The 26,922-nt window shown below is 49.2% G+C and overlaps 1 protein-coding gene across 1 annotated transcript in view; it reads right to left on the bottom strand.

Moving 5' to 3' along the window:
* Window positions 1-2,828: 2,828 nt before the first annotated feature.
* Window positions 2,829-26,922, bottom strand: part of LOC143973748 (olfactory receptor 51E1-like) — a 54,513-nt gene continuing 30,419 nt past the window's right edge. The window contains exon 3 of the mRNA XM_077474591.1: window positions 2,829-3,790. Coding sequence (XP_077330717.1) covers window positions 2,829-3,790 — 962 coding nt within the window. The remainder of the gene's footprint in view (window positions 3,791-26,922) is intronic.

Here is a 26,922-nt window from a genome sequence, read left to right as displayed (position 1 = left end):
CGGTCGGATATTCCGACGGAAACGGTGGAGCCCACACACACGGTCGAATTATCCGACAACACGGTCCGATCGGACATTTTCCGTCGGAATGTCCGACCGTGTGTACAAGGGCTTACAGGCAGTGGGAGGGGACACTCCCAGCTCCCGCCGCCCTCCGGTGCTTCTCCCGGCTCACCCATGCGATTGGTAAGCCGGAGAACGAATCAATCGCAGCCAGAAGTTTACCATAGAGATTTCTGGTGACCAGATAGTCCTCAGTCCTCTCTATGACCCTCAAAGGCCCGGGCGCAACGTTGTGACATCTGTGCCTGCAGAAGTAAACAAAGCCGAGGATGCGACTGGAATAGCCGAGAAAGTTTTTTTTATTTTTGATCTCAGCCTTTCCCCCACATCTCTCCATAAAGAGGACCTGTCAAGCACTATTCCTATTACAAGGGATGTTTACATTCCTTGTAATAGGAATAAAAGTGATCACATTTTTTTTTTTTTTTAACCACTTACCGCCCGCCCTATAGGCAATTGACGGCTGCAAAGTGGTTTCATAATCCTGACCGGACGTCATATGACGTGATCAGGATTATGAGCCGCTGCGCGCCCCCGGGGGCGCGCATCGCGGCGATCGTTGTTGCGGGGTGTCAGTCTGACCCCCGCAACTACGATCTCGGTAAAGAGTCTCCGACGGAGACTCTTTACCACGTGATCAGCCGTGTCCAATCACGGCTGATCACAGTGTAAATGGGAAGAGCCGGTGATCGGCTTTCCCTCACTCGCGTCTGTCAGACGTGAGTAGAGGAGAGCCGATCGGCTGCTCCTCTGACAGGGGGGGTCTGTGCTGATCGATTATCAGCAAAGCCCCCCCGAGGATGCCCACACTGGACCACCAGGGATGCCACCAGACCACCAGGGAAAAGGTAATCCTCCCTAGACCACCAGGGATGCCAGTCAGCACAATGGATGCCAATCAGTGCCCATAATGGATGCCAATCAGTGCCCACAATGGGCATCACTGATTGGCATGCATTATTGTTTGGCACTGATTGGCATCCATTACTATAGTATAACACCAATGCCGCCTATGAGTGCCCACCTGTGCCGCCTATCAGTGCCCACCTGTGCCGCCTATCAGTGCCCACCCATGCCCATCTGTGCCGCCTATCCATGCCCATCTGTGCCGCCCATCTGTGCCGCCCATCCATGCCCATCCATGCCAATCCGTGCCAGCTATCAGTGCCAATTTGTGCCACCTATCAGTGTCCGTCTGTGTCGCCCATCCGTGTCGCCCATCCGTGTCGCCTATCAGTGCCACATATCAGTGTCCATCAATGCCACCTCATCAGTGCCGCTTCATTGGTGCCCATCAGTGCCGCCTTATCAGTGCCCATCAGTGTAGCCCCATCAGTGCCCATCAGTGAAGGAGAAAACATACTTATTTACAAAGTTTTGAAACTGAAACAAAAAAAAACATTTTTTTTTTCAAAATTTTCGGTATTTTTTTATTTGTAGCGCAAAAAATAAAAACCGTAGAGGTGATCAAATACCACCAAAAGAAAGCTCTATTTGTGGGAAAAAAATGATAAAAATTTCATTTGGGTACAGTGTAGCACGACCGCGCAATTGTCATTCAAAGTGCGACAGCGCTGAAAGCTCAAAATTGGTCTGGGCAGGAAGGTGTTTAAGTGCCCGGTATTGAAGTGGTTAAAGAAAGTGTAAAAATAAAAAAAAAGTAAATGAAAGAATACACGGTGCTTAGTCATAGCTATGATTAAGCACCGTGTTCGGTGTGAAACATGTCAGCGGCTGTGCAGTTAGTCTACAGCTACAGCTACATCTTTTCTACTTCAGTTCCTGTTGCAAACAGAGCGGGCACCCTGTGGGATTGTGGAGACAGCTGTTTTGGGAGAAGTCATTACTTTAGAGCGGTAATTCTTTGAATAAAAAATAATAATAATTTAAAGTGCTCCCGTCCCTGCGTGCTCGTGCACAGAAGCGAACACATACTTAAAGTGGTCGTAAACCCTTACAACCCACTTTGACCTACAGGTAAGCCTAGATTAAGACTTACCTGTATGTCCAAGAAATATCTCCCAAACCTACACGGTTTAGGAGATATTTGCCAAAAGACAGGCACCGCTGTCAACGGCTATATGCCGCGAGTGGCGGCTCCCGTGCACATGCGCGGGAGTGACGTCATCGCGGCTTCGTTGAATGACAGCGGCGGAGCAGCGAGACCCACTGAGAAGATGGATGCTCCAGACTACAAGGGATAGCGGTGACTTCGCTGGCTCCTGTGTCAGGTAAGTGACACATAATGGACTACTATGCGATGCGATGCATAGTAGGCCATTATGCTTTACCTTTGCAGGGAATCAAAGAGGAAGTAAACCCATCAGGGTTTACTTCCTCTTTAAGTCACGCCCACATATGTAAGCAGCGTTCAAATCACACATGTGGGGTATCGCCGCGTGCGTTAGAGCAAGAGCAACGATGCGATGCATTTCATAGTAGTCCATTATGCTTTACCTTTGCAGGGAATCAAAGGGGAAGTAAACCCATAAGGGTTTACTTCCTCTTTAAGTCAAGCCCACATATGTAAGCAGCGTTCAAATCACACATGTGGGGTATCGCCGCGTGCGTTAGAGCAAGAGCAACGATGCAATGTGATGCATAGTAGTCCATTATGCTTTACCTTTGCAGGGAATCAAAGAGGAAGTAAACACATCACACATGTGGGGTATCGCCGCATGCGTTAGAGCAAGAGCAACAATTCCAGCCCAAGATCTCCTCTGTCACTTTCGAGTAAATTGACCCTTTTTACATTTCTTTCTCTATCAAGCTTTGATCCTGAACATTCTACAGTAAAGTCTTTTGAATCCATCTTGAATTTCCTTGGTCTTCGCACCATACACAATTGGGTTTATCATTGGCAGGAGAAGAAAACTCAGAATCTCTGTTATGGTTTTAAGATACAGTGGAGAATCCGGATAATAGAGGAACAGGAAGAGCGGGAAGGCCGAAGAGATATAAAACAAGGAGAGCAAGATCGCGTGGGAGCTGCAAGTGCTGAACGACTTCCACCAAGCTTGGGAAGATCGAAGCCTGTTGATGACATTCAGGATGTTGACGTAGGAGAACACGACCAGCACGTTGTCCCCACCGGGGAAGAGGCAAAGGAGGATGATCATGTATACAACGACGGAGGTCGGGTCTCCACACCAAAGCTTTATAACGTCAATGTACTCGCAGTATGAGTGAGGAATTACGTTGGGCTTGCAATAAGTCATTCGTGCTGCCATGGCCGGAATGGGAATCAGCAGGAGAGTAGAGCGTGAGATGATGAGCACCACACATTTAACAATAAAAGAGCTTTTCATTACTATGGAGTGATGGAGAGGGCGACATATGGCCACGTACCTATCGAAGGACATTAGGGCAAAGAGTGAAGACTGCATCCCCAACATCGTATACAAGACGTACATCTGAACCAGGCAAGAGTTGCTGTTGATGGTGTTGAAACCGAACCACAAAATTGCCATAGCTTTCGGGATGACGGTGGAGCACACGCTGAGGTCTATAACTGCCAGAAAAGATATGAATATATGCATGGGTTCATGCAGCTTTCTGTCCATCTTCACCAGCGTAACTATGGAGCAGTTGGCTAGTACTGTTGTTAGATACATCAACATGAAAATGAAAGCAGCCAACTGCTTCTGGCCCTCAATCCATGAGAGACCCAAGAGAACAAATTCAGAAGGCATTAGGCCATACACTCCCGAGGAGTTCATCATCACCGCTGAAAGGTGAAAAGGGAAAGTAGTTAAAATACACAGCTTTATATATGACGTATCTCACAAAAGTAAGTACACCCTCACATTTTTTTGGAAAATATTTTATTATACCTTTTCACGTGACAACACTGAAGAAATGACACTTGTCTACAATGTAAAGTAGTGAGTGTACAGCTTGTATAACGGTGTCAATTTGCCGTCCCCTCAAAATAACTCAACACACAGCCATTAATGTCTAAACCGCTGGCAACAAAAGTCAGTACACCCCTAAGTGAAAATGTCCAAATTGGGCCCAAAGTGTCAATATTTTGTGTGGCCACCATTATTTTCCAGCACTGCCTTAACCCTTTTGGTCATGGAGTTCACCAGAACTTCACAGATCACCACTGGAGTCCTCTTCCACTCCTCAATGACAACATCATGGAGCTGGTGGATGTTGGAGACCTTGTGCTCCTCCACCTTCCATTTGAGGATGCCCCACAGATGCTCAATAGGGTTTAGGTCTGGAGACATGCTTGGCCAGTCCATCACCTTTACCCTCAGCTTCTTTAGCAAGGCAGTGATCATCTTGGAGGTGTGTTTGGGGTGGTTATCATGTTGGAATACTGCCCTGCGGTCCAGTCTCTGAAGGGAGGGGGATCATGCTCTGCTTCAGTATGTCACAGTACATGTTGGCATTCATGGTTCCCTCAATGATCTGTAGCCCCCCAGTGCCGGCAGCACTCATTCAGCCCCAGACGATGACATTCCCACCACCATGCTTGACTGTAGGCAAAACTCACTTGTCTTTGTACTCCTCACTAGGGATGAGCTTCGTGTTCGAGTCGAACATACGTTCGACTCGAACATCGGCTGTTCGCCCGTTCGGCGAATTCCAAACGTTATGGGCCGTTCGCGCCAAATTCGTGTGGCGCTCATGGCCCACAATGCACTGCGTCATCGCAGTGCATTGCTGGCTCATGATTGGCCAAGCATGCACTGTGACCCCGCATGCTTGGCCAATCACAGCGCCAGCAGCGAGGAGAGCCATGATTGGCCACAGGCAGGATGCCTGTGGCCAATCATAGCTCAGGCTGTGTAGTACATGCCCCACACTATATAAGGCCGCCAGCGCGGCGGCCTAGTGTAGTGTGTTGGCGTCTGAAGCAGTTAGTGGGTGTTCTGTGTACCTTCAATACAGTACACACCGATCGTTATCGGACGATTTTCGATCTTGCTCTTCTGTAGTGGTTGTTGTCTGCGTGCCCTGACCGCAGTATACACCGCTATATTCACCTCACCTATATAGCTAGTGATCTATCTTTTATAATAGAGCTTGCAGTCAGTAGTGTTAGGAGCTTGTGCGTGCTGTCTGCGTGCTCTGTACCCAGTACACACCGCTATATCCACCTACATAGCTCTTCTCTATTTGAGCCCACTTGCCATCTGCAGGAGTTATTGGAAGTTGTGTGTGCCTCCAGCACAGCACACATCTGTATATACCCCTTTATCTCTGGTGTTCTATAAAAAAGGCATCTGCAGGAGTTAGTGGGTGTTTTGTGCCTCCAGCACAATATACACCTGTATCTACCCTTTATTGCTGTTCTCTAATAGAGGCATCTGCAGGGCTTAGTGGGTGTTGTGTGACTCCATTACACTGCTGTTTTACCCAACTCCCTTTAGGCCATTACCATGTCTGGAAGGCCAGCAAGGAGAGGCAGACAGGCGCGAGCCGATAAAAGAGGGCAAGCAGGCTCTGTGTCTAGAGACAACAGTGCTGGTCGTGGACGCGGTGCATCGTCATCAGCATGTGGCCATGGGACACGCTTGTCCTTCCTTTCGGCAGCTGGACATGTTGAACCGCAACATGCCAACGACTTGGTAGAGTGGATGACCAAGCCCTCTTCATCCTCCTCATCCTCTCTCACCCAGTCTCAGGGTACTAGCAAAGCAGCTGCCAACGCATCGTCTTCCCTCCTCTCAATGTCATCATCAGTGACTCCTTCCCTAGACCCACCACGTCCTCCTGAGGAGTCTCCTGAACTCTTTGAGCACAGTGTTGGGTACATGCTCCAGGAGGATGCCCAGTGTTTTGTAGGCTCTGATGATGACACTCAGCTAGAGGAAGGCAGTAGCGTGAGCGCAGAGAGAGGGGATGCTCAAGAAGGACAGCAATCTGACAGTCATGTTCCACAAGCTGCAGCATACTGCCAGGTTTGCTCCAGCGATGAAGAGGGAGGGGATGATGAGGGCACTGACTCCACGTGGGTGCCTGGAAGGAGAGAGGAGGAGGAGGAGGCACATGTCCAACGAGGCAGGATGCCCTCCGGGGGGCAGCTTAGGGGCAGCACACCGACTGAATCACACCGCAGAGCTCCGCCTGTGTAGGGCGCTGCCTCTGCGCGTTATTCTAAAAGTTCTTTGGTGTGGGCCTTTTTTGAGATGAGTGCATCAGATCGCACCGCTGCTATTTGCAACATATGTCTCAAGCGTATCTCGCGTGGCCAAAACATCAGCCGCTTGGGCACCACATGCTTGACCAGACATATGTTGACCTGCCATGCAGCTCGCTGGCAAGCGTACCTCAAAGACCCACACCAAAGAACAAAGCGGACCTCTCCTTGCTCCTCATCAGCTGGCATCTCCAACCCCAGTAGACCTTCAGTCCTCTCTGAAACCTGCTCTGAGAGGAATGAAGGTGTAAAATTAGGTGTGCCACAGCCAAGTGCTTCCGGGCACTCTGCTAGCAGTACACCCACGTCCGAAATGTCCCTGCCCCAGCTGCTGGACCGGCGAAAGAAGTTCACTCCCAGCCATCCACATGCCCAGCAGTTGAATGCTAGCTTGGCTAAAGTGCTAGCACTTCAACTGCTGCCTTTTCAGTTGGTAGACTCAGGCCCCCTTCCGTGAGTTTGTACAATGTGCGGTTCCTCAGTGGCAGGTCCCCAAACGCCACTTTTTCTCACGGAAGGCGATTCCGGCTCTCTACCGGCATGTGGAAGGCAATGTCCTTGCCTCGCTGGACAGGGCAGTCAGCGGTAAGGTGCATATTACTGCTGACTCATGGTCCAGCAGGCATGGACAGGGACGTTACCTGTCTTTCACGGCCCATTGGGTCACTCTTCTGGCAGCTGGGAAGGATGCAGGACAAGGTGCAGTAGTGTTGGAGGTTGTTCCACCACCACGCCTCCAAAATTCTACTATTGGTTGTGACACACCTCTCTCCTCCACCCCCTCCTCTTCTTCTTCCTCCATGGCCTCTTCCAGTGCTCTGTCCTCAGAACCAGCGGTGCTCCGTAGGCGTTCCAGGGGCTATGCAAGTACGCAGGCAAAACGATGCCATGCCGTGCTTGTGCTGGTTTGTTTGGGGGACAGGAGCCACACTGGGGCGGATGTTTTGTCAGCTCTGCAGGGGCAGGCCGAGAGGTGGTTGACGCCACGCCAGCTTAAGCCAGGAATGGTCGTTTGTGACAATGGCACCAACCTCCTCTCCGCCCTCTGACAGGGACAACTGACCCATGTGCCCTGTGTAGCTCACGTCCTTAACCTGGTGGTGCAGCGGTTCTTGGGCAGGTACCCCGGCTTACAGGATGTCCTGAAGCAGGCCAGGAAAGTCTGTGTGCATTTCCGCCGATCATTTAATGCCTTTGCTCGGCTGGCTGAGCTCCATAAGGAGTTGAACCTGCCCAAGAACCGCCTTATATGTGACATGCCCACCAGGTGGAACTCAACGTTGGCCATGCTGCAGCGGCTGCACATGCAGCAGAGGGCCATCAATGAGTACCTGTGCGACTATGGCACCAGGACAGGGTCAGGGGAGCTCGGTTTTTTCTCACCACGCCAGTGGGGCATGATCAGGGATGCATGCACTGTCCTTTCACCGTTTGAGGAAGCCACAAGGATGGTGAGCAGTGACAGTGCATGCATCAGTGACACTGTACCTCTTGTCCACCTCTTGGAGCATACGCTGCGTGGAATAATGGACAGGGCACTTGAGGCAGGAAGAGGAGGACTTCCTTGCCTCTCAAGGCCCCCTTCATCCAGACAGTGTTCCTGCTGTGCCACCCATCACACAGGAAGAGGATGAGGAGGAGGAAGAGGAGGAGGATGATTGTGTCAGCATGGAGGTGGAGGCTGGCACTCAGCATCAGCAGCAGCAGTCTTGTAGGGATGATTTACAGTCCCAAGAAACACGTGGACTTGTACGTGGCTGGGAGAAGGTAGCTGCGGATCATGTTGTCCTTAGTGACCCAGAGGACTCCGGACGGAATGCCTTAGCTAACCTACGCTGCATGGCCTCCCTGATCCTGCAAAGCCTGCGGAAGGATCCTCGTATTCTTCGGATCAAGGAGAGGGACCATTACTGGCTGGCCATTCTCCTTGATCCACGGTACAAGGGTAAGGTTGCCGACCTTATCTTGCCATCGCAGAGGGAGCAGAGGATGAGACATCTCCGGGAGGCCTTGCAGAAAGGTCTGTGCAATGCGTTCCCAGAGACTGGGAGGTTACAAACTCCTGGTCCTGGACAATGTGTTGCTGAGGCATCGGTCAGAAGGAGCGGTGGAGAAGGTGGCCGTCTGACCGATGCTTTCAGACAATTTTTTAGTCCGCAGCCCCAAGGTATGATCGGTTCCAGCAACCATCGCCAGCGTCTGATTTACATGGTGCAGGAATACCTAGGGGCAAGGTCAGACTTGGACACCTTTCCCACCGAAAATCCTCTGGCTTACTGGGTCTTGAGGATGGATCACTGGCCAGAGCTTGCACAGTATGCAATTGAGCTACTGGCCTGTCCTGCATCCAGCGTTCTTTCGGAACGCACCTTCAGTGCTGCTGGTGGCTTTGTTACCGATCACAGGGTGCGCCTGTCCACTGAATCAGTTGATCGACTGACCTTCATCAAGATGAATCAGTCTTGGATCACCCACAGCTACCAAGCACCTGAAGCTGATGTAACTGAATAATTTTTTTTGAAATATCACATCCCTTCAAGACTGCCTATGCTGATGCTGAGTGACTGTCCTGTTATGTTGATTGTCTATCCTCTTCCTCCTCCTCTGATATGTTGGAAGAACATTTTTGGTTCTGGGTGATGCCAGCAGCCCAATTTTTCTGCCCCTGTTTAACAGGGGCGTTTAATTACAATTCTTGATGCAATGCTTTGCAGCAGGGCTAATTCCTGCAATAAAACTAGAGTATCTGGGAGAGGTTGCTGTGTCGTGGCACCAGCACCAGTGCCTAAGGCCCAATTTTTCTGCCCCTGTTTAACAGGGACATGTAATTACAATTCTTGATATAATATTTCACAGGAGGGCCCGTTCCTGTGCCCACCCAGAGTAACGGTGAGGACTTATAGTGTTGTGGCACCAGCACCACAACCACCAAAGGTCAATTTTTCTACCACTGTTCAACAATGGCATGTAATTACAATTCTTGATATAATCGTTCACAGCAGGGCGCTCCAGCGCCCACCAAGAGTCACTTTGAGGGCTTACAATGTTGTGGCAAAACCAACACCTTGTTCCGCCATTTCTGCAGAGCATATAGGGCAGGCCCCTACTTTCAAACATCCAACTTACAAACATCTCCTACTTGCAAACGCAAGGAGACAACAGCAAGTGAGATGAAAAAAGATGGACGACAAAACAAATTATACAGGGGTGATAACCCTTCCCTATGTTTTCCAAAAAGCTTAAAAATAGTTTTTTTGACTGGAGCTACACTTTAAAAATGTACCAGTTGAAAATTACAAACAGATTCAACTTAACACAACAAATCTACACAGTCCCTGTCTTGTTTGCACCGCCTGTATACTGCTGTTCTGAGTATATAGGGCCTGGGGGCCACACGCATTTCCTTTTTTTAATATGGGTACGGGGTTCCCCTTAATATGCGTACAAGACCCAAATAGGCTGGTAATGGGCAGGGAGGGCTACCCATGCCATTTTTCTCAATGATTTTCAACCATATTGCAGGAACCAGATATAACATTAAAACCGCAAGCAGTTTTAAATGGTGTTATTTCCGTTTAATGTCATTTTGTGCAGGGACTGTTCTAAACACGGAAAACACGTGGCACTTCACAGGCATACTACAGACACCCCCCAGGCACCATTTTTAAAGGAATATTTCACTTTTTTTTTTCACTTTAATCGTCATTAAAATCAGTGCTCCCGCCAAAACGGCCGTTTTTAAAAACATTTTAGGCATTGACCCATGTCCCCTGGGGCAGGAGCCAGGTCGCCAAACCCTTTTTAGGACGGTATCTTGCATATTAGCCGTTAAATTTTGCACTTTTCATTTCGAACGTTCGAGTCCCATAGACTTCAATGGGGTTCTAAAGTTCATACGAATTTGGGGTCCGTTCGAAAGTTCTGGTGCGAACCGAACCGGGGGGTGTTCAGCTTATCCCTACTCCTCACCTGCTTGTCACCATCTGAACCAAAAAAGTTTATCTTGGTCTCATCAGACCACAGGACTTGGTTCCAGTAATCCATGTCCTTAGGCTGCTTGTCTTCAGCAAACTGTGAGCTTTCTTGTGTATCCTATTTAGAAGAGGCTTCCTTCTGGGACGACAGCCATGCAGACCAATTTAAAGCAGTGTGCGGCATATGGTCTGAGCACTGACAGGCTGACCCCCCACCCCTACAACCTCTACAGCAATGCTGGCAGCACTCATACGTCTTTTTCCCAAAGACAACCTCTGGATATGACGCTGAGCACGTGACCTCAACTTCTTTGGTCGACCATGGCGAGGCCCGTTCTTCTTATAGCCTAGACCATCTTTATGTAGAGCAACAATTCTTTTTTCAGATCCTCAGAGAGTTCTTTGCCATGAGGTGCTATGTTTAACTACCAGTGACCAGTATGAGAGATTGAGAGCGATAACACCAAATTTAACACACCTGCTCCACATTCACACCTGAGACCTTGTAACACTAACGAGTCACATGACACCAGGGAGGGAAAGCGGCTAATTGGGCCCAATTTGGATATTTTCACTTAGGGGTGTACTGACTTTCATTGCCAGCAGTTTAGACATTAATGGCTGTGTGTTGAGTTATTTTGAGGGGACAGGAAATTTACACTGTTATACAAGCTGTACACTCACTACTTTACATTGTAGACAAGTGTCATTTCTTCAGTGTTGTCACATGAAAAGGTATAATAAAATATTTACAAAAATGTGAGGGGTGTACTCACTTTTGTGAGATACTGTAAGTAGTACTACCACATTTGTACTGGAAGGTCCTGACTATCTCAATCTGGTAGGCCCGGGGATTTTTTTTCCAGCTGGAACTGGTGAAACCCAGTTCCGCCACCTCTGGCTCAGGCCCTCTGCTCCCCGCTCACCACTATCACTTGTAAACACAGAAGTCCGGCTTCTGGGTTTACAAGTGATGGCTGGTCTCCCAATGGCTCCCACGGGTCTGATCTCCTCAACATCTCCCACTAAGTTCAGGGCGGAGACGAGAGAGATGCAGGTGCCCAGGGTGGAGTGTGGATGCTGACACCCCCATTGAACGATCTCCCTACAAGTGAAAGAGGGGGAGCCAGCTACAGTGTGTGGTGAGGTACTAGAGTCGGCTGGAAGCTTCAGCTTAATACAGCAACAAAAGGAAGACACGTGAAGAAGGTGGAGCTTTTAAGGGGGGGGGGGGGGGGGGGTGAGAAGATAGGGGCAGCGGAGGGGGGTTGCATGCAGAGGTCAGAGCTAATGAAGGGTGAAAGTGAGATGTGGATGGGGGATGCAGACATAGGCAGCTGTGGAAGAAGGCTGATCTCTGCATTCTGTATGCAGCGCACCCCTAAACTCTGCACTCTGTATGCAGCGCACCCCTAAACTCTGCACTCTGTATGCAGCGCACCCCTAAACTCTGCACTCTGTATGCAGCACACCCCTAAACTCTGCACTCTGTATGCAGCACACCCCTAAACTCTGCACTCTGTATGCAGCGCACCCCTAAACTCTGCACTCTGTATGCAGCGCACCCCTAAACTCTGCACTCTGTATGCAGCGCACCCCTAAACTCTGCACTCTGTATGCAGCACACCCCTAAACTCTGCACTCTGTATGCAGCACACCCCTAAACTCTGCACTCTGTATGCAGCGCACCCCTAAACTCTGCACTATGTATGCAGCGCACCCCTAAACTCTGCACTCTGTATGCAGCGCACCCCTAAACTCTGCACTCTGTATGCAGCGCACCCCTAAACTCTGCACTCTGTATGCAGCGCACCCCTAAACTCTGCACTCTGTATGCAGCGCACCCCTAAACTCTGCACTCTGTATGCAGCGCACCCCTAAACTCTGCACTCTGTATGCAGCGCACCCCTAAACTCTGCACTCTGTATGCAGCGCACCCCTAAACTCTGCACTCTGTATGCAGCGCACCCCTAAACTCTGCACTCTGTATGCAGCGCACCCCTAAACTCTGCACTCTGTATGCAGCACACCACTAAACTCTGCACTCTGTATGCAGCACACCCCTAGACTCTGCACTCTGTATGCAGCACACCCCTAAACTCTGCACTCTGTATGCAGCACACCCCTAAACTCTGCACTCTGTATGCAGCACACCCCTAAACTCTGCACTCTGTATGCAGCACACCCCTAAACTCTGCACTCTGTATGCAGCACACCCCTAAACTCTGCACTCTGTATGCAGCACACCCCTAAACTCTGCACTCTGCGTGTAACACACACCTTTCTCCATACATCAGACCAGATCACCTTCCTCCATACATCAGACCAGATCACCTTCCTCCATACATCAGACCAGATCACCTTCCTCCATACATGAGAAAAGAGCACCTTCCTCCATACATCAGACCAGATCACCTTCCTCCATACATCAGACCAGATCACCTTCCTCCATACATCAGAGCAGAGCACCTTCCTCCATACATGAGACCAGATCACCTTCCTCCATACATCAGACCAGATCACCTTCCTCCATACATCAGACCAGATCACCTTCCTCCATACATCAGACCAGAGCACCTTCCTCCATACATCAGACCAGATCACCTTCCTCCATACATCAGAGCAGATCACCTTCCTCCATACATCAGACTAGATCACCTTCCTCCATACATCAGACCAGATCACCTTCCTCCGTACATCAGACCAGATCACCTTCCTCCATACATCAGAGCAGATCGCCTTCCTCCATACATCAGAGCAGAGCACCTTCCTCCATACATCAGAGCAGATCACCTTCCTCCATACATCAGAGCAGATCACCTTCCTCCATACATCAGATGAGATCACCTTCCTCCATACATCAGACCAGATCACCTTCCTCCATACATCAGACCAGATCAGCTTCCTCCATACATCAGAGCAGATCACCTTCCTCCATACATCAAACCAGAGCACCTTCCTCCATACATCAGACCAGAGCACCTTCCTCCATACATCAAACCAGAGCACCTTCCTCCATACATCAGACCAGATCACCTTCCTCCATACATCAGAGCAGATCACCTTCCTCCATACATCAGACCAGAGCACCTTCCTCCATACATCAGAGCAGATCACCTTCCTCCATACATCAGACCAGATCACCTTCCTCCATACATCAGAGCAGATCACCTTCCTCCATACATCAGACCAGATCACCTTCCTCCATACATCAGACTAGATCACCTTCCTCCATACATCAGACCAGATCACCTTCCTCCGTACATCAGACCAGAGCACCTTCCTCCATACATCAGAGCAGATCACCTTCCTCCATACATCAGACCAGAGCACCTTCCTCCATACATCAGACCAGATCACCTTCCTCCATACATCAGACCAGATCACCTTCCTCCATACATCAGACCAGAGCACCTTCCTCCATACATCAGACCAGATCACCTTCCTCCATACATCAGACCAGATCACTTTCCTCCATACATCAGACCAGATCACCTTCCTCCATACATCAGACCAGATCACCTTCCTCCATAGATCAGAGCAGATCACCTTCCTCCATACATCAGACCAGATCACCTTCCTCCATACATCAGACCAGATCACCTTCCTCCATACATAAGACCAGAGCACCTTCCTCCATACATCAGACCAGAGCACCTTCCTCCATACATCAGACCAGAGCACCTTCCTCCATACATCAGACCAGATCACCTTCCTCCATACATCAGACCAGATCCCCTTCCTCCATACATCAGAGCAGATCACCTTCCTCCATACATCAGAGCAGAGCACCTTCCTCCATACATCAGAGCAGATCACCTTCCTCCATACATCAGAGCAGATCACCTTCCTCCATACATCAGATGAGATCACCTTCCTCCATACATCACACCAGATCACCTTCCTCCATACATCAGACCAGATCAGCTTCCTCCATACATCAGACCAGATCACCTTCCTCCGTACATCAGACCAGATCACCTTCCTCCATACATCAGACCAGAGCACCTTCCTCCATACATCATACCGGAGCACCTTCCTCCATACATCAGAGCAGATCACCTTCCTCCATACATCAGACCAGATCACCTTCCTCCATACATCAGACCAGATCACCTTCCTCCATACATCAGACCAGATCACCTTCCTCCGTACATCAGACCAGAGCACCTTCCTCCATACATCAGAGCAGATCACCTTCCTCCATACAATCAGACCAGATCACCTTCCTCCATACATCAGACCAGAGCACCTTCCTCCATACATCAGACCAGATCACCTTCCTCCATACATCAGACCAGATCACCTTCCTCCATACATCAGAGCAGATCACCTTCCTCCATACATCAGAACAGAGAACCTTCCTCCATACATCAGACCAGATCACCTTCCTCCATACATCAGACCAGATCACCTTCCTCCATACATCAGACCAGAGCACCTTCCTCCATACATCAGACCAGATCACCTTCCTCCATACATCAGACCAGATCACCTTCCTCCATACATCAGAGCAGATCACCTTCCTCCATACATCAGACCAGAGAACCTTCCTCCATACATCAGAGCAGATCACCTTCCTCCATACATCAGAGCAGATCACCTTCCTCCATACATCAGACCAGATCACCTTCCTCCATACATCAGACCAGATCACCTTCCTCCATACATCAGACCAGATCACCTTCCTACATACATCAGACCAGAGCACCTTCCTCCATACATCAGACCAGAGCACCTTCCTCCATACATCAGACCAGATCACCTTCCTCCATACATCAGAGCAGATCACCTTCCTCCATACATCAGACCAGATCACCTTCCTCCATATATCAGACCAGATCACCTTCCTCCATACATCAGAGCAGATCACCTTCCTCCATACATCAGACCAGATCACCTTCCTCCATACGTCAGACCAGAGCACCTTCCTCCATACATCAGACCAGATCACCTTCCTCCATACATCAGACCAGATCACCTTCCTCCATACATCAGAGCAGATCACCTTCCTCCGTACATCAGAGCAGATCACCTTCCTCCGTACATCAGACCAGATCACCTTCCTCCGTACATCAGACCAGATCACCTTCCTCCATACATCAGATCAGATCACCTTCCTCCATACATCAGACCAGATCACCTTCCTCCATACATCAGACCAGATCACCTTCCTCCATACATCAGACCAGATCACCTTCCTCCATACATCAGAGCAGATCACCTTCCTCCATACATCAGAGCAGAGCACCTTCCTCCATACATCAGAGCAGATCACCTTCCTCCATACATCAGATGAGATCACCTTCCTCCATACATCAGACCAGATTACCTTCCTCCATACATCAGAGCAGATCACCTTCCTGCATACATCAGACCAGATCACCTTCCTCCATACATCAGACCAGATCACCTTCCTCCATACATCAGACCAGATCACCTTCCTCCATACATCAGAGCAGATCACCTTCCTCCATACATCAGAGCAGATCACCTTCCTCCATACATCAGAGCAGATCACCTTCCTCCATACATCAGAGCAGATCACCTTCCTCCATACATCAGGCCAGATCACCTTCCTCCATACGTCAGAGCAGATCACCTTCCTCCATACGTCAGAGCAGATCACCTTCCTCCATACATCAGAGCAGATCACCTTCCTCCATACATCAGAGCAGATCACCTTCCTCCATACATCAGAGCAGATCACCTTCCTCCATACATCAGACCAGATCACCTTCCTCCATACGTCAGACCAGATCACCTTCCTCCATACATCAGACCAGATCACCTTCCTCCATACATCAGAGCAGATCACCTTCCTCCATACATCAGACCAGATCACCTTCCTCCATACATCAGAGCAGATCACCTTCCTCCATACATCAGAGCAGATCACCTTCCTCCATACATCAGAGCAGATCACCTTCCTCCATACATCAGAGCAGATCACCTTCCTCCATACATCAGGCCAGATCACCTTCCTCCATACGTCAGAGCAGATCACCTTCCTCCATACGTCAGAGCAGATCACCTTCCTCCATACATCAGAGCAGATCACCTTCCTCCATACATCAGAGCAGATCACCTTCCTCCATACATCAGAGCAGATCACCTTCCTCCATACATCAGAGCAGATCACCTTCCTCCATACATCAGACCAGATCACCTTCCTCCATACGTCAGACCAGATCACCTTCCTCCATACATCAGACCAGATCACCTTCCTCCATACATCAGAGCAGATCACCTTCCTCCATACATCAGACCAGATCACCTTCCTCCATACATCAGAGCAGATCACCTTCCTCCATACATCAGACCAGATCACCTTCCTCCATACATCAGACCAGATCACCTTCCTCCATACATCAGACCAGATCACCTTCCTACATACATCAGACCAGAGCACCTTCCTCCATACATCAGACCAGAGCACCTTCCTCCATACATCAGACCAGAGCACCTTCCTCCATACATCAGAGCAGATCACCTTCCTCCATACATCAGAGCAGATCACCTTCCTCCATACATCAGACCAGATCACCTTCCTCCATACATCAGACCAGATCACCTTCCTCCATACATCAGAGCAGATCACCTTCCTCCATACATCAGACCAGATCACCTTCCTCCATACGTCAGACCAGAGCACCTTCCTCCATACATCAGACCAGATCACCTTCCTCCATACATCAGACCAGATCACCTTCCTCCATACATCAGACCAGATCACCTTCCTCCATACATCAGACCAGATCACCTTCCTCCATACATCAGACCAGATCACCTTCCTCCATACATCAGACCAGATCACCTTCCTCCATACATCAGACCAGATCACCTTCCTCCATACATCAGAGCAGATCACCTTCCTCCATACATCAGAGCAGAGCACCTTCCTCCATACATCAGAGCAGATCACCTTCCTCCATACATCAGATGAGATCACCTTCCTCCATACATCAGACCAGATTACCTTCCTCCATACATCAGAGCAGATCACCTTCCTGCATACATCAGAGCAGATCACCTTCCTCCATACATCAGACCAGATCACCTTCCTCCATACATCAGACCAGATCACCTTCCTCCATACATCAGAGCAGATCACCTTCCTCCATACATCAGAGCAGATCACCTTCCTCCATACATCAGAGCAGATCACCTTCCTCCATACATCAGAGCAGATCACCTTCCTCCATACATCAGGCCAGATCACCTTCCTCCATACGTCAGAGCAGATCACCTTCCTCCATACGTCAGAGCAGATCACCTTCCTCCATACATCAGAGCAGATCACCTTCCTCCATACATCAGAGCAGATCACCTTCCTCCATACATCAGAGCAGATCACCTTCCTCCATACATCAGAGCAGATCACCTTCCTCCATACGTCAGACCAGATCACCTTCCTCCATACGTCAGACCAGATCACCTTCCTCCATACGTCAGACCAGATCACCTTCCTCCATACATCAGAGCAGATCACCTTCCTCCATACATCAGACCAGATCACCTTCCTCCGTACATCAGAGCAGATCACCTTCCTCCGTACATCAGAGCAGATCACCTTCCTCTGTACATCAGAGCAGATCACCTTCCTCCGTACATCAGACCAGATCACCTTCCTCCGTACATCAGACCAGATCACCTTCCTCCATACATCAGACCAGATCACCTTCCTCCATACATCAGACCAGAGCACCTTCCTCCATACATCAGAGCAGATCACCTTCCTCCATACATCAGACCAGATCACCTTCCTCCATACATCAGACCAGATCACCTTCCTCCATACATCAGGCCAGATCACCTTCCTCCATACGTCAGAGCAGATCACCTTCCTCCATACATCAGAGCAGATCACCTTCCTCCATACATCAGAGCAGATCACCTTCCTCCATACATCAGACCAGATCACCTTCCTCCATACATCAGGCCAGATCACCTTCCTCCATACGTCAGACCAGATCACCTTCCTCCATACATCAGGCCAGATCACCTTCCTCCATACATCAGACCAGATCACCTTCCTCCATACATCAGAGCAGATCACCTTCCTCCATACATCAGAGCAGATCACCTTCCTCCATACATCAGACCAGATCACCTTCCTCCATACATCAGAGCAGATCACCTTCCTCCATACATCAGAGCAGAGCACCTTCCTCCATACATCAGAGCAGATCACCTTCCTCCATACATCAGAGCAGATCACCTTCCTCCATACATCAGATGAGATCACCTTCCTCCATACATCAGACCAGATCACCTTCCTCCATACATCAGACCAGATCAGCTTCCTCCATACATCAGACCAGATCACCTTCCTCCATACATCAGACCAGAGCACCTTCCTCCATACATCATACCGGAGCACCTTCCTCCATACATCAGACCAGATCACCTTCCTCCATACATCAGACCAGATCACCTTCCTCCATACATCAGAGCAGATCACCTTCCTCCGTACATCAGACCAGATCACCTTCCTCCATACATCAGACCAGATCACCTTCCTCCATACATCAGACCAGATCACCTTCCTCCATACATCAGACCAGATCACCTTCCTCCATACATCAGACCAGATCACCTTCCTCCATACATCAGAGCAGATCACCTTCCTCCATACATCAGAACAGAGAACCTTCCTCCATACATCAGACCAGATCACCTTCCTCCATACATCAGACCAGATCACCTTCCTCCATACATCAGACCAGATCACCTTCCTCCATACATCAGACCAGAGAACCTTCCTCCATACATCAGACCAGATCACCTTCCTCCATACATCAGACCAGAGCACCTTCCTCCATACATCAGAGCAGATCACCTTCCTCCATACATCAGACCAGATCACCTTCCTCCATACATCAGACCAGATCACCTTCCTCCATACATCAGACCAGATCACCTTCCTCCATACATCAGAGCAGATAACCTTCCTCCATACATCAGAGCAGATCACCTTCCTCCATACATCAGAGCAGATCACCTTCCTCCATACATCAGACCAGATCACCTTCCTCCATACATCAGGCCAGATCACCTTCCTCCATACGTCAGAGCAGATCACCTTCCTCCATACATCAGAGCAGATCACCTTCCTCCATACATCAGAGCAGATCACCTTCCTCCATACATCAGACCAGATCACCTTCCTCCATACATCAGGCCAGATCACCTTCCTCCATACGTCAGACCAGATCACCTTCCTCCATACATCAGGCCAGATCACCTTCCTCCATACATCAGACCAGATCACCTTCCTCCATACATCAGAGCAGATCACCTTCCTCCATACATCAGAGCAGAGCACCTTCCTCCATACATCAGAGCAGATCACCTTCCTCCATACATCAGAGCAGATCACCTTCCTCCATACATCAGATGAGATCACCTTCCTCCATACATCAGACCAGATCACCTTCCTCCATACATCAGACCAGATCAGCTTCCTCCATACATCAGACCAGATCACCTTCCTCCATACATCAGACCAGAGCACCTTCCTCCATACATCATACCGGAGCACCTTCCTCCATACATCAGACCAGATCACCTTCCTCCATACATCAGACCAGATCACCTTCCTCCATACATCAGAGCAGATCACCTTCCTCCGTACATCAGACCAGATCACCTTCCTCCATACATCAGACCAGATCACCTTCCTCCATACATCAGACCAGATCACCTTCCTCCATACATCAGACCAGATCACCTTCCTCCATACATCAGACCAGATCACCTTCCTCCATACATCAGAGCAGATCACCTTCCTCCATACATCAGAACAGAGAACCTTCCTCCATACATCAGACCAGATCACCTTCCTCCATACATCAGACCAGATCACCTTCCTCCATACATCAGACCAGATCACCTTCCTCCATACATCAGACCAGAGAACCTTCCTCCATACATCAGACCAGATCACCTTCCTCCATACATCAGACCAGATCACCTTCCTCCATACATCAGAGCAGATCACCTTCCTCCATACATCAGAGCAGATCACCTTCCTCCATACATCAGAGCAGATCACCTTCCTCCATACATCAGACCAGAGCACCTTCCTCCATACATCAGACCAGATCACCTTCCTCCATACATCAGACCAGATCACCTTCCTCCATACATCAGACCAGATCACCTTCCTCCATACATCAGAGCAGATCACCTTCCTCCATACATCAGACCAGATCACCTTCCTCCATACATCAGAGCAGATCACCTTCCTGCATACATCAGACCAGATCACCTTCCTCCATACATCAGACCAGATCACCTTCCTCCATACATCAGACCAGATCACCTTCCTCCATACATCAGAGCAGAGCACCTTCCTCCATACATCAGACCAGATCACCTTCCTCCATACATCAGAGCAGATCACCTTCCTCCATACATCAGAGCAGAGCACCTTCCTCCATACATCAGACCAGATCACCTTCCTCCATACATCAGACTAGATCACCTTCCTCCATACATCAGACCAGATCACCTTCCTCCATACATCAGAGCAGATCACCTTCCTCCATACATCAGACCAGATCACCTTCCTCCATACATCAGAGCAGATCACCTTCCTCCATACATCAGACCAGAGCACCTTCCTCCATACATCAGAGCAGATCACCTTCCTCCATACATCAGACAAGATCACCTTCCTCCATACATCAGACCAGATCACCTTCCTCCATACATCAGAGCAGATCACCTTCCTCCATACATCAGACCACATCACCTTCCCCCATACATCAGACCACATCACCTTCCTCCATACATCAGAGCAGATCACCTTCCTCCATACATCAGACCAGAGCACCTTCCTCCATACATCAGACCAGATCACCTTCCTCCATACATGAGACCAGATCACCTTCCTCCATACATCAGAGCAGATCACCTTCCTCCATACATCAGACCAGAGCACCTTCCTCCATACATCATACCAGAGCACCTTCCTCCATACATCAGACCAGATCACCTTCCTCCATACATCAGACCAGAGCACCTTCCTCCATACATCAGACCAGAGAACCTTCCTCCATACATCAGACCAGATCACCTTCCTCCATACATCAGACCAGATCACCTTCCTCCATACATCAGACCAGATCACCTTCCTCCATACATCAGACCAGATCACCTTCCTCCATACATCAGACCAGATCACCTTCCTCCATACATCAGACCAGAGCACCTTCCTCCATACATCAGACCAGATCACCTTCCTCCATACATCAGACCAGATCACCTTCCTCCATACATCAGATCAGAGCACCTTCCACCATACATCAGACCAGATCACCTTCCTCCGTACATCAGACCAGATCACCTTCCTCCATACATCAGACCAGATCACCTTCCTCCGTACATCAGACCAGATCACCTTCCTCCATACATCAAATCAGATCACCTTCCTCCATACATCAGACCAGATCACCTTCCTCCATACATCAGACCAGATCACCTTCCTCCGTACATCAGACCAGATCACCTTCCTCCATACATCAGATCAGATCACCTTCCTCCATACATCAGACCAGATCACCTTCCTCCATACATCAGACCAGATCACCTTCCTCCATACATCAGAGCAGATCACCTTCCTCCATACATCAGAGCAGAGCACCTTCCTCCATACATCAGAGCAGATCACCTTCCTCCATACATCAGAGCAGATCACCTTCCTCCATACATCAGATGAGATCACCTTCCTCCATACATCAGACCAGATCACCTTCCTCCATACATCAGACCAGATCAGCTTCCTCCATACATCAGACCAGATCACCTTCCTCCATACATCAGACCAGAGCACCTTCCTCCATACATCATACCGGGGCACCTTCCTCCATACATCAGACCAGATCACCTTCCTCCATACATCAGACCAGATCACCTTCCTCCATACATCAGAGCAGATCACCTTCCTCCGTACATCAGACCAGATCACCTTCCTCCTTACATCAGACCAGAGCACCTTCCTCCATACATCAGACCAGATCACCTTCCTCCATACATCAGACCAGATCACCTTCCTCCATACATCAGACCAGATCACCTTCCTCCATACATCAGAGCAGATCACCTTCCTCCATACATCAGAAAAGAGAACCTTCCTCCATACATCAGACCAGATCACCTTCCTCCATACATCAGACCAGATCACCTTCCTCCATACATCAGACCAGATCACCTTCCTCCATACATCAGACCAGAGAACCTTCCTCCATACATCAGACCAGATCACCTTCCTCCATACATCAGACCAGATCACCTTCCTCCATACATCAGACCAGATCACCTTCCTCCATACATCAGAGCAGATCACCTTCCTCCATACATCAGACCAGAGAACCTTCCTCCATACATCAGAGCAGATCACCTTCCTCCATACATCAGAGCAGATCACCTTCCTCCATACATCAGACCAGATCACCTTCCTCCATACATCAGACCAGATCACCTTCCTCCATACATCAGACCAGATCACCTTCCTCCATACATCAGAGCAGATCACCTTCCTCCATACATCAGACCAGATCACCTTCCTCCATACATCAGACCAGATCACCTTCCTCCATACATCAGAGCAGATCACCTTCCTCCATACATCAGACCAGATCACCTTCCTCCATACATCAGACCAGAGCACCTTCCTCCATACATCAGACCAGATCACCTTCCTCCATACATCAGAGCAGATCACCTTCCTCCGTACATCAGAGCAGATCACCTTCCTCCGTACATCAGACCAGATCACCTTCCTCCGTACATCAGACCAGATCACCTTCCTCCATACATCAGACCAGATCACCTTCCTCCATACATCAGACCAGAGCACCTTCCTCCATACATCAGAGCAGATCACTTTCCTCCATACATCAGACCAGATCACCTTCCTCCATACATCAGACCAGATCACCTTCCTCCATACATCAGAGCAGATCACCTTCCTCCATACATCAGAGCAGATCACCTTCCTCCATACATCAGAGCAGATCACCTTCCTCCATACATCAGAGCAGATCACCTTCCTCCATACATCAGACCAGATCACCTTCCTCCATACATCAGGCCAGATCACCTTCCTCCATACGTCAGAGCAGATCACCTTCCTCCATACATCAGAGCAGATCACCTTCCTCCATACATCAGAGCAGATCACCTTCCTCCATACATCAGAGCAGATCACCTTCCTCCATACATCAGGCCAGATCACCTTCCTCCATACGTCAGACCAGATCACCTTCCTCCATACATCAGGCCAGATCACCTTCCTCCATACATCAGACCAGATCACCTTCCTCCATACATCAGAGCAGATCACCTTCCTCCATACATCAGAGCAGAGCACCTTCCTCCATACATCAGAGCAGATCACCTTCCTCCATACATCAGAGCAGATCACCTTCCTCCATACATCAGAGCAGATCACCTTCCTCCATACATCAGACCAGATCACCTTCCTCCATACATCAGATCAGATCACCTTCCTCCATACATCAGAGCAGATCACCTTCCTCCATACATCAGAACAGAGAACCTTCCTCCATACATCAGACCAGATCACCTTCCTCCATACATCAGACCAGATCACCTTCCTCCATACATCAGACCAGATCACCTTCCTCCATACATCAGACCAGAGAACCTTCCTCCATACATCAGACCAGATCACCTTCCTCCATACATCAGACCAGATCACCTTCCTCCATACATCAGACCAGATCACCTTCCTCCATACATCAGAGCAGATCACCTTCCTCCATACATCAGAACAGAGAACCTTCCTCCATACATCAGACCAGATCACCTTCCTCCATACATCAGACCAGATCACCTTCCTCCATACATCAGACCAGATCACCTTCCTCCATACATCAGACCAGAGAACCTTCCTCCATACATCAGACCAGATCACCTTCCTCCATACATCAGACCAGATCACCTTCCTCCATACATCAGACCAGAGCACCTTCCTCCATACATCAGACCAGATCACCTTCCTCCATACATCAGACCAGATCACCTTCCTCCATACATCAGAGCAGATCACCTTCCTCCATACATCAGACCAGATCACCTTCCTCCATACATCAGACCAGATCACCTTCCTCCATACATCAGAGCAGATCACCTTCCTCCATACATCAGACCAGATCACCTTCCTCCATACATCAGACCAGATCACCTTCCTCCATACATCAGAGCAGATCACCTTCCTCCGTACATCAGAGCAGATCACCTTCCTCCGTACATCAGAGCAGATCACCTTCCTCCGTACATCAGACCAGATCACCTTCCTCCATACATCAGACCAGATCACCTTCCTCCATACATCAGACCAGAGCACCTTCCTCCAAACATCAGAGCAGATCACCTTCCTCCATACATCAGACCAGATCACCTTCCTCCATACATCAGACCAGATCACCTTCCTCCATACATCAGACCAGATCACCTTCCTCCATACATCAGAGCAGATCACCTTCCTCCATACATCAGAGCAGATCACCTTCCTCCATACATCAGAGCAGATCACCTTCCTCCATACATCAGACCAGATCACCTTCCTCCATACATCAGGCCAGATCACCTTCCTCCATACGTCAGAGCAGATCACCTTCCTCCATACATCAGATCAGATCACCTTCCTCCATACATCAGACCAGATCACCTTCCTCCATACATCAGACCAGATCACCTTCCTCCATACATCAGAGCAGATCACCTTCCTCCATACATCAGAGCAGAGCACCTTCCTCCATACGTCAGAGCAGATCACCTTCCTCCATACATCAGATCAGATCACCTTCCTCCATACATCAGATGAGATCACCTTCCTCCATACATCAGACCAGATCACCTTCCTCCATACATCAGACCAGAGCACCTTCCTCCATACATCAGAGCAGAGCACCTTCCTCCATACATCAGATCAGATCACCTTCCTCCATACATCAGATCAGATCACCTTCCTCCATACATCAGATCAGATCACCTTCCTCCATACATCAGATGAGATCACCTTCCTCCATACATCAGACCAGATCACCTTCCTCCATACATCAGAGCAGATCACCTTCCTCCATACATCAGAGCAGAGCACCTTCCTCCATACGTCAGAGCAGATCACCTTCCTCCATACATCAGATCAGATCACCTTCCTCCATACATCAGATGAGATCACCTTCCTCCATACATCAGAGCAGATCACCTTCCTCCATACATCAGACCAGAGCACCTTCCTCCATACATCAGAGCAGAGCACCTTCCTCCATACATCAGATCAGATCACCTTCCTCCATACATCAGATGAGATCACCTTCCTCCATACATCAGATCAGATCACCTTCCTCCATACATCAGATCAGATCACCTTCCTCCATACATCAGACCAGATCACCTTCCTCCATACATCAGACTAGATCACCTTCCTCCATACATCAGAGCAGATCACCTTCCTCCATACATCAGAGCAGAGCACCTTCCTCCATACGTCAGAGCAGATCACCTTCCTCCATACATCAGAGCAGATCACCTTCCTCCATACATCAGAGCAGATCACCTTCCTCCATACATCAGACCAGATCACCTTCCTCCATACATCAGAGCAGATCACCTTCCTCCATACATCAGGCCAGATCACCTTCCTCCATACGTCAGAGCAGATCACCTTCCTCCATACGTCAGAGCAGATCACCTTCCTCCATACATCAGAGCAGATCACCTTCCTCCATACATCAGACCAGATCACCTTCCTCCATACATCAGAGCAGATCACCTTCCTCCATACATCAGAGCAGATCACCTTCCTCCATACATCAGACCAGATCACCTTCCTCCGTACATCAGACCAGATCACCTTCCTCCATACATCAGATCAGATCACCTTCCTCCATACATCAGACCAGATCACCTTCCTCCATACATCAGACCAGATCACCTTCCTCCGTACATCAGACCAGATCACCTTCCTCCATACATCAGATCAGATCACCTTCCTCCATACATCAGACCAGATCACCTTCCTCCATACATCAGACCAGATCACCTTCCTCCATACATCAGAGCAGATCACCTTCCTCCATACATCAGAGCAGAGCACCTTCCTCCATACATCAGAGCAGATCACCTTCCTCCATACATCAGACCGGATCACCTTCCTCCATACATCAGACCAGATCACCTTCCTCCATACATCAGAGCAGATCACCTTCCTCCATACATCAGATGAGATCACCTTCCTCCATACATCAGACCAGATCACCTTCCTCCATACATCAGACCAGATCAGCTTCCTCCATACATCAGACCAGATCACCTTCCTCCATACATCAGACCAGAGCACCTTCCTCCATACATCATACCGGGGCACCTTCCTCCATACATCAGACCAGATCACCTTCCTCCATACATCAGACCAGATCACCTTCCTCCATACATCAGAGCAGATCACCTTCCTCCGTACATCAGACCAGATCACCTTCCTCCTTACATCAGACCAGAGCACCTTCCTCCATACATCAGACCAGATCACCTTCCTCCATACATCAGACCAGATCACCTTCCTCCATACATCAGACCAGATCACCTTCCTCCATACATCAGAGCAGATCACCTTCCTCCATACATCAGAACAGAGAACCTTCCTCCATACATCAGACCAGATCACCTTCCTCCATACATCAGACCAGATCACCTTCC

The sequence above is a fragment of the Lithobates pipiens genome, unplaced genomic scaffold (genome assembly GCF_037356315.1).
Source record: "Lithobates pipiens isolate NorthernLeopardFrog02 unplaced genomic scaffold, aLitPip1_a1.2 Scaffold_94, whole genome shotgun sequence".
Classification (NCBI taxonomy): Eukaryota; Metazoa; Chordata; class Amphibia; order Anura; family Ranidae; genus Lithobates; species Lithobates pipiens.
This window is presented reverse-complemented; position numbering and strand designations above follow the sequence as displayed.